General features: G+C 41.6%; 1 protein-coding gene across 1 annotated transcript in view; it reads left to right on the top strand.

Moving 5' to 3' along the window:
• LOC124555882 overlaps positions 1-17573 on the top strand; it is a 241727-nt gene that overhangs the window by 185450 nt on the left and 38704 nt on the right. Inside the window, exon 22 of the mRNA XM_047129943.1 lies at positions 7638-7815. Coding sequence (XP_046985899.1) covers positions 7638-7815 — 178 coding nt within the window. The remainder of the gene's footprint in view (positions 1-7637; positions 7816-17573) is intronic.

Genomic DNA, 17573 nt, shown 5'->3' with positions numbered 1-17573 from the left:
GATAGAAGAGTTTATTTTTTCAACTCGTTCATATGGTTGGAAAGATTAGAAAACAGAGTTTTACCAACAAAATTTCGCTTGGGAAAACTTTCTGCAGTCAAAAAACTTGGAAAATTTCGGACTTTTTTCAGTTTTTTCAAAATACCTCAGTTTTTTTGCTCCTATCGCTTTAACGTCTATTTCCTTTTTTAAAGAGCACAAAATTCTCTACAAATTTGATTCTTGCCATTTTTTTTCTACTCCCAATATCTAAGGCGCTACAGTGCCTCAAAAAATACCAATTATTCAAATTTTGAGCATAGTGGCAAGACTGCTTATTTTTGAACACTTTTTTCAGTTTCTGTTTGTGTAGTATAAATACATTATACATCATGTTATATGTTGGAATTTACCACCTCACTTTCAGGTATTCAATTTCTCTGTATGCAACATGAGGATTGCTGGGCACCCAACTATTGTCATTCTTACATCACTACCTGAAGTTCACTATGGGCCACCTCGGCCCTGGTATTTGTAAAACTATAAATATAAAAATACATCATTAAGACACACACACACACACACACACACACACACACACACAAACAAAATAAATTGTCTCAGGATACTGAACTATTATTAGCTGCAATAGCCAACCTAATTAGGTAGGTAATTATTCTTGTGTATAAAAGCCACACAGTTGACATTAAAAATAAGTAGCTTTATTACAATTAAAATGAATTGTCAGTTACTAAAAAATGTTGACAGTTCTGGGTATGTAATACTTGTAATATCGCACTTTAGCGCACTTGAGACAGATATGAGCATCACTTCAACGTTTTGATGGGCCAGGTTCCTCAGTTTCACCAGAAATTCCTTGAGTTACATATTCAGGGTCTGTACATAGAGTTGATCCCAGATTGACCTCTTCTTTAAACAGCGAGTCAGCCTCAGCAGGTTTGTTGATTTCATCAGCGGTTTCCTCGACATCCTCCATAACATCATCTTCACTGTCTTCATATAAAAATTTTGGCACGTTTTCACAGTTGACCCCAATACATTTATTGCAAATTGAAGAACATTTCAAACCCGCTTTTCTGCAGGCGCACACTCCGCCACAGTTCAGCTTGCATGAGCATGAAACAATGTGAAGAAGTGCTTCAGGTGCTATATCTTGGCTCATTATAACGGACATTGGACTGTGAACACTGTGATTCCAGCCCCATTTCTCAGGAGGTTTCCAGTTTCCCATCCAACTTTGGACTTGTTGGTAAGTCCGCAATGAATGATGTTGTGCAGTTGTGTAGGTGGCAACCGTGCAAGATTCAGTTTGCTTTTTGTGGCAGACTTGGCGAATAGCTGGTACCGCAAATGGTCTAGTGTGTGGGAACTGCTGACACCTCCACTATAAAATGCGATAGTAACCTGTTCTCCTGCTGTTATTATTTCTTCACGGGTAGCATGTGGTTTATTGAACGTGCAAAGCGCTGAGGTTGGGTGTTCATTTTTCGCAACAATATTACAGCACTTAATTTTTCCTTGACCAAAAAAGCGGATGTTGTATCACATCCGCTAAAAGTGTGAGTGAACAGAATATATTCACTGTCAAACTTGTAAGATGCAGCGGAAAACCACTTGTCTTCCGCATTTCCCCTTCCTGGCTTTAAGAAAAATGAGTTTTCAGTGCCTTGCCCCAAACCGGTCATGAGCACAAGCAGGTCAACATCATCTCCTACAATGACAACACTTCCAAAATCTTTGGTTCTTGAAATGGCAGATGCTACAATCATAACATCAGCATCTTCTTGCACCTGGTGCACTTCAATGCTACACTCCAGAAATTCCTTTTTAAGAAGTGTGATCAAACGAATCTAGCTTCATTCGTTGTACAAGAACTTGTCCTGAGGGACTTGGTTCACCATCTCTTATTCAACCACAACGTCAATCGAAGAATGTTTTTTGGACCTACAAATTCTCTCAGCACTCTTTGTGCTACATTTGTCTCCCTCACATGGATACCCATCAAATACAACAGCAAATTCAGATCAAAAATTGACGTTGCAGGTAAGAAACATAGCTTTGGGCTATTGACTTGAAGCAAACATTTCGAGTCTAAATTACTTTGTGGATAAGGTACTCTCCATCAATGACAAAAAATTTACCCGGTCCACCTGACTTCACATCTTCCACTGGAACAAAGGCACTGTAGAATGAAGATTTTGTTCCTTTTCGCATGCCTTTTTCTGAGAATAGGGACATTGGGTAAGGAGCAAGTTCATATTTCAGAAAGGCTTTTAACTCTTCTTCACTTTGTTTCATTAAACACTTCCTTTGGAAAAGAGTTAAAGGATCAACAGGAGTAATTTTAGTGCTCCCAGCTTTTACAGAATTGAATGCAGAAAGGAGAGTCACAACTTTATCTTTTCTACGGAACTTTACATCGTGGAAATTGTCACCAACTATTCTTTTCATGCTTTTTTCCCCCTCTTCGTGACACATATGACAATTAACATCCTCCGTTCCGACAACACCACTGCTGATAGATGTTATAAAATCACTTTCAGGGAAGGCAGGGTGCACTGAAAAGCAATCATGCAGCTTACGCAAGTCTATGCCACCTCGTTCGATGCGACAACTTTTTGCATCTACATGCTGGTCTGATGTTACTGCGCTCACTTCGCAATACGACTCAATTTCTTCACAAATGTTCTGCATGTGAATCATACCCAATGTCCATCTGGTTAATACACTATCCGTAATTCCTCGGCCAGAAGTAAGTCCTCCAGAACTCTTCATGGTTCTCATCAATGTTTGTTCTATAGTCATGTCAGAAGCAACCCCTGTCCAATACTTTTCTGATCTCCGGATTGTAAAATGTGCTTTCGGTGTGAACTTCTCATATTCTGATAAATCCATTTTTTCCTCGAGTCTCAACATATCCTGTAAGTAGAGGTGGCCACTTTTAGCATACATAAAATGTCCAGCTGAATGGAAGTAGGGAAGCATTTTTCGCATGCTTTCAACATGAAGTTTCCAATTGCCTGATCGATCCGCTTCAATAAATTGTTTCATGAGAGTGACCATCTTTTAGTACTGAACCCATAATTTTGCTGTGGGTCTCTTACTTTCAATCATTTTCAGGGCAGTTACAAAATTTTTTATGACTTGTTCCCTGAGAACACTGGTATCCTGGCCAACTGACAGTTCTGACTCACCACAAGGAGAAGACAAGTTATTCAGTATCCCACGTTCATCTTCTGTTAGCTCAATGTGATCCCACACTTGACAGACCAAAGCAAGGTGACACAATAAATGCGCTCGCACAGCCGTGGAATATGCATGTCCTGACAAAATCTATTCAACGCTGTTTTCAGTGAATATTACACCAAATAAGTCCTTCAATCCACTTCCACCCATGATCATACCGATACATCCCATGAACGACATAAGGAAATGGAAACCTCCAAGTTGGACCTCCACATTATGCAATTCAGGAAGGTCAATCTCCACAATATCCCTTTCCTTCCAATACAGCGGCTGATCAAATGTGACAAAGCATGTAGTCTGATTATGTCTTTTACATGCATCTCTAGCTGTCATCAGAGCAGTATATATGGCATCATAATGGCTTGGTGATGAATTAAGAAATGGAAGACACTTTATTTTAGAACGTTCATATTCTTTGCCTGCCGTCGAGCGTTGCATGTAACCATTCCATCCTGAAACAACTGAATTCTGAGACCATTTACAATATAACCACGTAATTTCCGCTGTTGAGATGACCATCTCACCTTTTGCAGGAGCAATTATGTCCAAATCTTCAATTTTTATAGCCTTCAGCCCTCCAACTTGTGTTCTGTGGAATGTCTGTATGTCATTTTTTCTGGCTTCACTAACAAGTTGAGCTGAGGGATGATGATTCAACTTTTTAATATTTTTCTGAGGAAGCAATGCATCATGAGGAGTAACACACATTATACCTCCTATTGCATGAAGAGTACCAGTTCCATCTAGGGTGTTTACATTGAAATCGGCATTATCAAACACAAATTGGCAAAATGTGTCCCTTCGTTGTCAAGCTGAAGGATTGAAGACACTTCCAATAGGGCAGCTTCCGTATAAGATGCTGCAAAGCCAAGGGAAGACAAAACCTGGATGAGATGTTTTGAGCCAAACTTCTGGTACAAGTATGCACTAATAGCAGTCAAAAGTGATGAAATAAATGAACGTGGCCTCGCAGCACTTATGAGTGCATGAGCAAGAGAAACACATATTTTCCCCCATTTTCTGGGAGGCCGCTTGTGTTTCAAAATTATAGTTTCAAAGAGCAATCTTACAGATTCTGGTATGACAGACTCTACATCTCATAAAAAATTATCAGAGGGAGGGTACTGTTTTACATCGTACACTACAGATCTTATATAATCTAATATGATATTTGCAGCTGCTTTGACGATTCGTAGTCTTTCTTGCTGAGGATCTGAATTTCTTTTGGTGTACCAATTTTCACTGAGTAGTTGGTGCCCAACATTCTTGAAACATACGACTGCTGGCTTTGAAGCTGTTTCAGCTACCACCACATCATCACCATATTTCTGGAAAAGGCGAGCCTTGACAGTTCGAATATCAGGACAAGGTGATGTGGGTATTTGCTCTAACAGATCGTCCATAGAAAACTGATATTCTTCCGTATTGGTTTCCAGGTAGGCAGATATAGCCTCCATGCCTTCATCTACTTGTGTTGCAGGTCTGTAACCTCGTTTCTGTCCAGTAGCTGAAACACGGTGAAAGAACTTTCTGTAGCAAAATCTGTGGTACCACCCATCTGCAGCAACCAAATCATTTACATTTTGAATCCGCTCTATCACTTGTTGACCAAATTAATCAGCATGTCGTTTAGCCTGTTCTAATACTGTCGATTGCACTTCCAATTTCATTACTTTGTAAACAAAATTTCGTTTGGCATATGGCAATCTTAACTGCTTGGTTAAAAAGTTACCAAAATTCCCTTTTGCACATAAGAAGCATTTCTCTTTGAAATTGAACTGACCTTTTTCTTGCGACCAATGTAGCACGCCTGTTGGTTCCTGAGGATGTTGAAGGCTAACTGCTATCATTCTCTCATCAATGTACTTCTTGTAGCATGCTTCATGCACCATCACTTACTGAGCGTTTTCAAAAAACGGGTGTGAGCAGACTCCCTGTGTTTAGCACTACAATCGATAAGTGTGCTCAGTCCTTTCTTTTTCACATTGCGTCCACCACTCACCACAGTTTTTTCGCAAAAAAATGGTTCAAATGGCTCTGAGCACTATGGGACTTAACTTCTGAGGTCATCAGTCCCCTAGAACTTAGAGCTACTTAAACCTAACTAACCTAATGACATCACACACATCCATGCCCGAGGCAGTATTCATTTTTTCGCAAATGAATCACAAATTCATGTCAGTCGTACTCATTTTCAGCACCACAACTGAATGGAAGCGACTCCAAACTGTAGGACCCTTATTGTTGTGTGCTAATAGCTGTCAGCGCACTGTGGACAATCACCACAGATAATCGCCTTCTGCCTGCCAAAGAATAAGTGCGCTTTTGTGCGCTAAAGAACAATTCCTACATACTTTTTCTTATAACTGATCATTAACGTCAATCAAGTGTAGAAAATGTACGGCACCTGCATACAGTCGTATTACATGTTGTTACACAAATAAACTTCACGCAATCCGACGTGAATGTGTTCGTAGCTACTGAATATGATGCTGTTTGTCCTGGCCCTGCAGCAGAGTGAGATGGTAAATTCGAATGAATAACATGATGAGTAATATGTTTATACTACACAAATAGAAACTGAAATAACAGTGTTCAAAAATTAGGTAATTTGCCACTTTGCTCGAAATTTGAAAAATTGGTATTTTTTGACACGCTGTAGCGTGTTAGATACTGGGAGGGGGGGAATCAAATATGTAGAGAAAAAAAATCAAATTTGTAGAGAATTTTGTGCTCTTTAAAAAAGAAAATAGACGTCATAGCAATAGGAGCAAATGAAACTGAGATATTTTGAAAGAACTGAAAGAAGTCCAAAATTTTCGAAGTTTTTTGACTGCAGAAAGTTTTCCCAAGAGAAATGTTGTTGGCAAAACTTGGTTTTCTAACCATTCCAACAATATGAACGAGTTAAAAAAATAAAATCTTCTACCCCACCTTTTGCAAGGTACAGGCTTTTTTTTCTGACAGTTTCACTGGACTATAAGTGTGACACAGCAGCTCCAAGCTTACAGATGATTCCAAAAACCAAGATGACCAACTCATCTGGCAGACATTTAGTGATCTATAACTTTATTTCACTGCTGGATTAACATATTGGATATTACTTAACACACAACGAGTACTGTGTGCCAGTCATCTCTTCTTCATGTGTAGTTGGGACATCTTGTTTATTGCCACTGATAGACTTGAACTTTTGTTGTCTTGTGACTTGATATCTGCATGATGTGTTATTGGGGCTTTTGTAATGTACTCTCTGCTTACACTGCTTGCAGTTTACTCGAAGAATGACTCTACAAGCTTAGATAATTAAGGTATTGCTGCTGCATAATAGCATGAGGAGTGGTGTTCAAGCTTTTCCTCGTGACAGACTCTTTGATTTGGAGAGACCTTACTTCAGACTCAAACTACAAATCATTTCCAGTTTATTTCAGTTTGCAACTACATGTGTTGACTGTGCTTGTTCAACACAAGTTTCAAGTGCTTGTACACACCTGTAGAAAGTTTCATGGCCAGCAGTGTACTTTATAGTTACATGGATTTCAGTAATACTCCCCTGTGGAAGTTTTGATTGGTTGAAAATTTCAGTAAACAAATAATAGCACTTTTTGTAGTATTTTCCAAATGCCAGATTAACAAACTGTGTATCTGCTACACTGAACAGCATGGTTGTGGATTTCTTGTGCTATGCTATTCTTGAAGCAGACACGCCAAGAGTCATACTGTTTAAGAAAATCAGATGATAGGAAAAGTACATCATTGTCAAGAAAGTACATCTCTTAATCACTGTGTAAAGGAAATAATACTGGATTTGAAATCACATTTTTCTAATGAACATTGATGTAAATAAATAAGCTTTCTCATGTTTGGAATTCCTGTCAGATTAAGACAGTGGACCTGACTGACTCAAACCTGATCCCTTGCCTTTCTTTGGTTGTTCTTATATCAGCTGAGCTATCCAGGCATGCATAATGTTGGTCGGTGTGTCAGTCTCCCAGTACCTTTATACTTTTACTTGATGAAGCTTTCTTGGTTTTTCACACTTCAGTTCTATTTTTATATTCTAAGCTTACCCTCATAACTTTTTTTAGTTTTTCATGTGATTATTTCCTTTTCTGTGTTACATTTTGAAAACAGTAGTATCAATTCTAAACATGTGTCTGATGTATAAGGTGCAAGGTTTATATACTGATTTTTATGAATTAGTAACTAAAATAGTTGAAAAATCCAGATGTGATGTGCACATAATAAGTCTTTTACATTATATAATACTTTGTAAATATTGTAGGGGTTTAGCAGGGAGCACTTGCAAAGGGATTACCTTGTTGCATTTTGAGCAATGTCTTTGTAATTGTATATAAATTCATTAACTTGCTCTTTTCATTGTCTATCAGGTACCGGACCCAACAAAATTTGAAGTATTGTTTCAAATGCAGCTTGTACTGATTCCTCAAGTGGCTGTTGGAATAATAATGCTTATAATTTTCCAAGCTTTACTTAGCATTGTGCCTATTGGCAAAGTTGTCAGTGGACCTCTGACTAAGCTTGGGATTTTGAAAATGCGGTGTAATGGTAAGCTATCAAGAAATTTTGGAGAGGACAGCTTCCAAAGTGTGTGTACTTCATTAATGAGCTTTCTCCTGCTAGGATTACTTTTAATACCTGCACTGTTATCTTCAGGGGTATAATCACAGATGAAATCACTTTGATATTTTGCTTTCTTTAAGTCAACAGATTAAGTTCTCAGGTATGCATGTCTAATTTTTTTCTTGGAACCTATCTGTTTATAGTAGTGTGATAGATCAACTGATCAGCATTTCTTAACAAACACCTGTGACACTTTTTCTTCACGGATTTGCTTGGAGCATTATGGGTAGTAGAGGAAACCCAATCAGCAAAAATAATAGGATACCAATTTTCATGATCACTTTTTTGTATCAAACGGTACAGAGTAGTCTTTTCTTTAATTTCTTATCAAATATCTCTCTGTTTAATTTTATAACTCTTCGATTTTAGTATGAGTAGACATACGGAACTTGTGCGATGCATGAATCTGTCAGATAGCTATTTCTGACAGCCACAATGCCTCGATATACAGAAAATCTTATCTTGCAGCTAATTATATAGTTGTAGATTGTGATAGTAGTGTCATTTTAGTGGTATCCTAAATTTCTGCTGTGGGGGGGGGATCTGTGGAACACCACAATGTAGTAGACAGTATAATATAGCCTCACCAAGCAAAGGGGCACATTGATTAAGACACTGGACTCCTATTTGGGAGGATAACAGAGCGAATGATCAGCTATCCAGTTTTAGATTTTCTGTGCTGTACCATGAAATTGATATTAAATCCTATCTGACCCTTTCCTTTTTACGTTAAGGCCAGGTTGCCTGTGGTTATAGTCATAATGTCACCATTCCACCTGTCTCCTACTGGTCCCCTGTACACACACCACACACACACACACACACACACACACACACACACACACACACACGCACACACCTTATGAATGACAGTCATTAGGTCCAAACACCCCTGCACCCCCTCTTGACCTGCTAAATATGTCATATTGTATTTACCTGGGCTTTTAATAATGTTGTTATGTCTAAGAATAGTTATGCCAGTTGTTATCATTATGGTAGATGTGAATGTCCAGGTATGTACCTATGGATAAGATACCCTGATCAGCCAGAACATTGTGACCACTGACCTACTGTCAATATAAAGAATGTAACAGTATAATGAAAAGGATAGTTGCTGCTCACAATATAGCAGAGATGCCGAGTCGCAGAAAGGCACAACAAAAAGACTGACAGAAAGTTAACTTTCAACCAAGAAGGCCATTGTCAAAAATACACACACACACACACACACACACACACACACACACACGCGCGCGCGACCACAGTCTCTGGCGACTGGCTCCAGATGCTAGAAACAGTGGTCATGTGTGAGTTGTGTTAGTAGTGTGTGTGTGTGTGCGTGTGTATGTTGTCTATGAATTAATAGTATAGAATATTAATAGTATAGTCTTTACGCTTGCCAAAAAACAAAAAATCCCAAAGTAACTGCCAGGGGCCAAGATTAAGTCATTTTAGATACTATCATTGAGAATCCAATCGTGTCAACTACAGAAATGGGCAGAAACTTCCATCTGGCAGTGAGTGGAGTAACTGGCCTCTGATACTTTCCTGTTGCTGGTTTCCATCACCCAAAGCCTGGAATTAAACTAGCCATTACATCTCTTCAGCAAGAATCTCACATAGTCTGCTTGTGTCTGTGTATGTGCGGATGGATATGAGTGTGTGTGCGAGTGTATACCTGTCCTTTTTTCCCCCTAAGGTAAGTCTTTCCGCTCCCGGGATTGGAATGACTCCTTACCCTCTCCCTTAAAACCCACATCCTTTCGTCTTTCCCTCTCCTTCCCTCTTTCCTGATGAGGCAACAGTTTGTTGCGAAAGCGTGAATTTTGTGTGTATGTTTGTGTTTGTTTGTGTGTCTATCGACGTGCCAGCGCTTTCGTTTGGTAAGTCACATCATCTTTGTTTTTAGGAATATGAATGTTGTCTATTTTTGACAAAGGCCTTGTTGGCCGAAAGCTAACTTTCTGACAGTCTTTCTATTATGCCTTTCTGTGGCTCAGCATCTCCGCTATACGGTGAGTAGCAACTATGCTTTTCATTATATTGTTACATTCCATCCTGGATTCTCCATTGTTTGTAGAATGGGAAAGGCGCATTATCTATCTGAGTTTGACCGAGGCCAGATTGTGATGGCGTAGCATGAGAATTTCGGAAACTGCATGACCTGTCAGTTGTTCAAGGAGCACTGTGGTGAGTGTCTTTAACACATTGCGAAGCCAAGCTGCCTCTGGATCACGAGGTCCCGGGTTTGATTCCCGGCTGTGTTGGGGGTTTTCTCTGCCTGTCGACTGGGTGTTTGTGTTGTCCTCATCGTTTCATCATCATCATCATCATCATCATCATCATCATTATCATCATTTGTGACAGTGGCTGGATCTGAATAAAAATTAGAGTGTGTAAAAATTATGAATTTGTACAGGTGCTGATGACTGCGCAGTTGAGTGTCCCACAAACCAATCATAATCATCATCATCATCATCATCATCGAGAAGGCAAGGTGAAACTATGTCCAGACGCAATGTGTTTGGGCAGGCACTCCTCATTACAGGTGTTAGATGTTGTAGGCTGGTAAAACAGGACAGACGGCAAACTGTAGTCGAACTAACATCAGCCTTTAATGCCAGGCAGAGTACCAGTATGCCTGAACACACAGTGCGTCAAACGCCTCCGCAGCCGATGACCCATGCATGTGCCAGTGTGAACACCAAGACATGGGCAACTATGACTGAAATGGGCACATGACCATTGGCACTGGACGTTGATGCAGTGGTAGGGCGTTGCATGGTCTGATGAATCCTGATACCTTTTTCATCATGCCAATGGGAGGATGCAAATCCATCTTCTTCCAGGGTAACAACTTGACACCAGTGCTGTAGGATAGAGACAAGCTTTTAGCGGCTTCATTGTGCTCTGGGGAACATTCATTTGGTCATCCATGGGTCCAGTGGAATTCGTGCAAGGCACCAAGATGGTGGAGTAGTATCGTACATTGGTTCCAGACCACGTACAACCCTTCATGGCGTCATGTTTCCCAACTGCAGTGGCATTTCTCAACAAGAATATGTGCCATGTCCAGAGGCCAGGAGTGTGATAGAGTGGTTTGAGGAACACAAAGGTGAGTTCCAATTGATGTGCTGGCTGCCCAACTCACCAGATCAGAACCGTATTGAACACATCTGGGCTGTGATTGAAAGAGGCATCAGAGCTCATCACACCCCATCTCTTCCCAGAATTTACAAGGATTAGCCAACTTGTGTGTGTGTGTGTGTGTGTGTGTGTGTGTGTGTGTGTGTGTGTGTGTGTGTGTGTGTGTGTGTATGTGTGTGTGTGCGTGCGCGTGCATGTGCGCCCAGATGTGACACCAACTCCCTCCAGCAATCTTTCAGGGCCTCACTGCTTCCATGTTCCATGCCATGATGCATCTCCACTGTTATCTGTGCCAAAGGTGGACATACTGCCTATTAGGTAAATTTTCATAAATGTTCTGGCTGATCAGTGTAAGTTTAATGATTAAGTATGGCAGGCAGGCAGGCACAGCGTGGATACTTGTTTCTGGATTTGGGCTTCAGCACTACATATAACAACAAGACTATTTATATTATGACTGTAGCACAACTCAACAAACTGAAAGTGTTCTAAGAACAAAACTGATCATAGCACAGTAAATGGTAGTTTTCATTAATCATCAAAATTAGTGTCAGCTGTGGTGCTCAACCTGATCAGAGAAGTACCTAATAAAATTTCTTGTTGTAATTGACAAACCTCTAAAGGGAATCAATGAAGGGATGAATACCGTTAATAGATAAGTCCTTCTAATTATTTCGCTAAATATTTCTGGCATCATTTACTTCATATTCAATTGTAGTGTATATAACCCTAATTGATGCATGAATTCTGCATATAATGAGATGATGGTTCACCTACTTGTTTTCTGAACCTCTTAAATGTGCATGTGTGTCCACCAGAAAGTTGTGATATTGTCACAACTATATACCAGTGTTAATGAAGCAGATTACTGACAAAAGGAAATATCCACAGTTGTCAGGGTGTTACACAGAGCATGAAGAGTCAATGATAATTATTTATCCAATGCTCAACCCACTGTTGCTATAGATCTATAGTATTTTGTTCAGCAAGACCTTCGTACTTGAAAAGAATATATGAAGATAGAAACTTTGGGTGACTTTTAACTTGCACTTTACATCTAAAACTGTTTATGTTGTTGGCAGTAGAGATGTCCCTAGTGCAGCTAGCGTATTTGTTACTCGGTGAGCTGCAAGGTGAGAGTGTAGTAACACAGCAATAACAAGTGTTTGCATTCTCTGTATTCTACCGCCACAATCAAAAATAGCTTTTGGTGACAATTGTCTGTAATTTCATCTGTGGATAGTCCTCCTTGCTGGGATTTATGAGTAAATATGATCTGCACAAGTGCGTTATTCCTGTATTGCAGTAAAAGATTTCTTCAAGTATTATTACCTTTGAATTATGTCAGCAGCTCTATCAGGATGATTATTTCAATGGGGAGGTGTTCTTTTCAAATCATTGTGAATATAGGGTTGTTTGATCACTTGTATTCCAGAAACAATTGGTGTCTTGGAAGCAACTGTAAAAGTGTGGGTAAGAAGATATCAGCAAGAGGGTGAAGGAAGTCTTTACGCTTGCCAAAAAAACAAAAAATCCCAAAGTAACTGCCAGGGGCCAAGATTAAGTCATTTTAGATACTATCATTGAGAATCCAATTGTGTCAACTACAGAAATGGGCAGAAATTTCCATCTGGCAGTGAGTGAAGTAACTGGCCTCTGACACTTTCATGTTGCTGGTTTCCATCACCCAAAGCCTGGAATTAAACTGGCCATTACATCTCTTCAGCAAGAATCTCACATAGTGTTTGACCTCCAGTTCCTCCCAGCTGGTAAAGACTTTTAGGACATTGTAGTATGGTTTGACAGAAATGTTTCATATTTTTATACTCATCTGGGCCTGCTGTATCGCATGTTCAGGTATGTTATTTCGTGTTCATGTGAGAATGACAGACCATCTCTGAGGACCTGATAACACTCACTTTCCTCCAAATTGCTAAGTGGTCATAGTGCAAAGTAGAAGGATAAGCTTTTCTGTTTGGGATTGACTGCCTAAATTTCATCAAGGATGGATGTGGAGGAATGCACCCATATGTTAGAAGAGTGTATGTTATCATTTGTCCCTGATTGTTTGAGACAGTGATCTGCAGCAAGTTTGTACTAGTGGTATTCTTTGGAATAGTGTTCTTTTATATGTGGTAGAGTGTTAGGACATGTCAAAATATTTGTAGCTGTGTATAGTTCAGAATTACTTTCGTAGCTATTAAGGTGGTAATGGGGAGAGGCCCACGAGGAAGGCATGAGCTGTCCCTGTAGCTACAGCAACCACTTTCAGTTGCCAGATTTTCAACCCCCACCATTATAACACTTCGTGCTTGTATTATGTGGTAGTGCCAGGCAGTTTGCTATCTTGTGGGATTGTTCGTAGTGCACTGAGATTTTGTTTCCCTTGTCTAACAGTTGTTATCTGTTGTTACACTGCTGTGAGATGCTGAAAAATCTCGGAAGCGAATTCATCAAATGTTAAATGTAAGTACACTCTGAGAAAGGCGCCTTGCGACAGTTGCTGAAACGTTGGAATGACCTGCATTCAACCTGTCCCATGAGCTGTCCCTGTAGCTACAGCAACCACTTTCAGTTGCCAGATTTTCAACCCCCACCATTATAACACTTCGTGCTTGTATTATGTGGTAGTGCCAGGCAGTTTGCTATCTTGTGGGATTGTTCGTAGTGCACTGAGATTTTGTTTCCCTTGTCTAACAGTTGTTATCTGTTGTTACACTGCTGTGAGATGCTGAAAAATCTCGGAAGCGAATTCATCAAATGTTAAATGTAAGTACACTCTGAGAAAGGCGCCTTGCGACAGTTGCTGAAACGTTGGAATTTTATAGTTGACAATGAGGTCTCAAACCCAGAATAATTTTACTGACTGTCTCATCAAATGTTGTTGGGGGGGAAGTGTTGAATGTCACTCTCTTGGCTTGGAGATTGCCGTATGAGGTCAGTTGAGAGAAAGGGTTTGTGTGTTATGTGCCTGCACCATCAACATTTGTTTTTGATAATGCTCTCATCCATTGTGTTGTTATGGACAAGATGCCTACCATGCCAGAGCCAAAGTAGGAGTCGACTAGCCTTTGTGTCATCAACACTTGAAGTAAGTGTTAAAATCTAAAAGGCTCTGATATCCTGCCATAAAACACAGATCCCCATATGCTAAATCGACAAGCTGGCAAAAACATACTGGCCGTACAGTAACTAGTCTGCCATGTTGTCATAGCCATTTCAACCCAATAGAATTTATACAGACACATATTAAAGATTACATTTCCAGCAATTAAAAAATTCTGTCTGCAGTTGAGGCCCTCTGCATTGAAGCTGTTAGGAAAGTCACCCCTGATGACTGGAAGAAAGTAGTCAAGTCACACACAGCACATCATGGAAAAGCGAGGCAGGATGAAATTAATAAAAGTAAAATAAGTGTTCATTATTGGAAACGATCATGTTGCTAAACAACAGCAGTGACAGTGTCACTTCACATGTCTACAATAGTGATGAGAGTAACATTAGTAGAATTTTTCATTGTCATAAAAATTTTGCACAGACATATTCAGCTGGTGTGTGTGTGTGTGTGTGTGTGTGTGTGTGTGTGTGTGTTTGTGTTTGTGTGTGTGTTGTGGGGTGGGGGCTGGGTTAAGTACCTGTTGCAACAGTGTCAAGATGAGTTAAGTGTTCATTGACCTCGTTGCAGGTCAGGAAAGCGTTGCAGCATGGTTTCCAGGGCAGCTGGTATATATAGCTGGGTTGCTGGCCATTGCAGATTCAGAGAGGCAGTAAGTTTATTGATCAGAATTTGTGCAGCAATCAAAGGCTTTGTCTTGCTGCAGTTAGTGTTCAGCGCTATGACTGGTCCTGGATGGTGGTGCTTTCTTAGCTCAGCACACTGCAGCAGGATGCAGCCAGTGCACAGAGCTGCCAGGCCAGACTTGCATGTCATAGTGTAGAAGCCAAGTCAGCTCCTTGACAGGAGCACCGTTTCACACACATGTGTGACCAGTCAACAGCTTGTGGTGGGGCTGGTGCAGGAGGCACTCAAGCCAACTGTTGACCAAGGACCCACGATGAAGGATGCAGTGTGAGCAGTCCACGGATGCAAGCCTGCAGCAGCAGAGCGTGTACACGCAGAGTAGGTGGCAGTTCAGCAGCAAGCAGGTGCAGGTGGTGGCTGAGTGTGGGTTGCAAACCATGGACCCCCAGATAGGTGCCCACAAGTTCATTAAAGTCGGCCAGTAAATGGCTCCCAACTGGAAGGCACCATTTCAGCTTCTGGCAGCAAAAGGACAAGGCCCAGCATACAGGTCAGCATCTCATGGAGGCAGTATCAAGAAGTAGATTGAATAACCCACATTGGGTCAATGACTGGTGGGAGTTGTACTTCTCAGAGCTGGCTGCACACAATTACAGATACTTCATAGCTTGAGTGGGTGATATTTATGGCCGTTCGACCTGCCCTGTTGTGGTAGTACATCAGTTTTTACTCTAAAGACCATGGCAGTGACACAGAGCCATATGTGGACAGGGTGTAATCCAGCTGACCACTGCGACAGTCTGGCCCTCATCCTGTTTGTGTTGACAATGTTCCAGCCTCAGCAGCAGGCTGCGGGGCTAGTCGAAAGGCACCCAGACTTGCTTTGGTGCCAGGGCAGAGACTAAACCCTCGCAATACCAAGAGGGGGGGGGGGGGGGCGGTACTTTATGCCCACCTTTTGAAAATATTGAAATCTACTCAGGTACTTTATTTTTTCAAGTTTTGTAAAAATATTTATTGTGTTTATGAAGTGTTCTTCCAGATTCTATGATTGTTTTATGTTTTTTGTTTAAGCTTAATCAGAAAATTTAAATTTAAGAGAGGTGGTCATAAAGTCTCCCCCCACTTGGTAGTAGATGTGACTTCCCACAATGGTCATCTTACTCCACAAATAATAGCATTACATGACCTTAGAACAAATGGACATTATATTTCTCTTGGTTGACAGCAGCAATGGTCTCAACAATAATTTCTTTCCCTTTGGTTCTGTATTGTTTCCTGTTCAATGGTACTTAGTCCAGTGTTAGATACAACTCTGATTGAAAATGTATCAACAGTCACTTACTGACAGAGAAATATCACAGATTTTGGAAGAATCTACAGATTCTCAAATTGAATTTGATGAAACTGAAGATGTTGTGAGTGAACCTAAAGAGGAATGTCTTGTGCACAAAGATGTGGACAGTGATAGAGTACCTACAGATGCTGAAGATGATACCTGGGCATCTGAAACTGATGATGACTCAGCTTTTGAGGTTAGTGACAAGTATATGACAAGTACTGGAAAAATTTATAGCTTGAAACCTCCTCACATTAGAAGATGAGTAGCACAAAATGATGTGTTGGTAAATGTGCCAACACCTTGTAGATAGAGGAGGCCTAAATGCACGCTATATAACGCAGACGGGCGTGAATTCTGGAACAGGATAAGTATGCAGCTCCTCGAATACTTATCTTTTATTCTTCGATGTGAATACAGCATTCTTGATGAGACATTTCATACGATAACTATCAAACTATGTAAGGCTAATGGCGCCTTGCTAGGTCGTAGCCATGAACTTAGCTGAAGGCTATTCTAACTGTCTCTCGGCAAATGAGAGAAAGGCTTCGTCAGTGTAGTCGCTAGCAAAGTCGTCGTACAACTGGGGCGAGTGCTAGTCCGTATCTCGAGACCTGCCTTGTGGTGGCGCTCGGTCTGCGATCACACAGTGGCGACACGCGGGTCCGACATGTACTAAATGGACCGCGGCCGATTTAAGCTACCACCTAGCAAGTGTGGTGTCTGGCGGTGACACCACATTCCTCCCCCGCAAATCGGCGAACGGTCGTGTTATAAGGCTTCCGCCCGCCGTGGGGAGGACCCCATGTTGACGTATGCGATGAGGTGGGGAGCCTAACAACAGGCGAGGCTGTGCCACCCGCACCTGGCCATTCGGTCCGAGGGGAGCTAGGAAACGCCTGAAAACCTAGTCCAGGGTGCACGTCAACATGCGGCGTATGCGCCCGTAAAGAGACAGGAGGGGCCGAAGGGTCAACCTCCATTGCGTCGGGGTATCCGACGCGTGAAGACGCCATGTGGTCCGGAGAGGGCAAGAGTTCCATGGCGGAGGACGGCTGGTCACGGGAAGCGATCGGCGGCACGTGACCCAGGGAGGCGCTTGGCGGCTGCAGCGAAGCATCGAATGCGGGCGGCGGCGGCGGGAGAACAGGCGGCGGCGGCAGCGGCGCGTCACCATGGGGCAAAATGGAAGGCATCGTCGGTAACACCTGGGGATGAGGCGAGCCAGTAGATGGGTCCCCAGGGCGCTGACCGGACGGCACCGTCGCTGAAAGCAGACGGCGAGCAGCAGAACCCGTGCGACGACAGAGGCGCAGCTGATTGAGATGCCGACGCACCTCACCAGAGGCCCCCAAAACCAAATACATCGCGCGGCCGAGGCAGCGAAGAATGCGCCCTGCGAGCCAACGCCGTGAACCTCGATAGTTGCGATAAAATACAACGTCGCATGGAGCA

This window comes from Schistocerca americana, chromosome X, assembly GCF_021461395.2.
Source record: "Schistocerca americana isolate TAMUIC-IGC-003095 chromosome X, iqSchAmer2.1, whole genome shotgun sequence".
Lineage (NCBI taxonomy): Eukaryota > Metazoa > Arthropoda > Insecta > Orthoptera > Acrididae > Schistocerca > Schistocerca americana.
The sequence above is the reverse complement of the archived record's forward strand: the minus strand, read 5'-3'. Positions and strand labels throughout refer to the sequence as shown.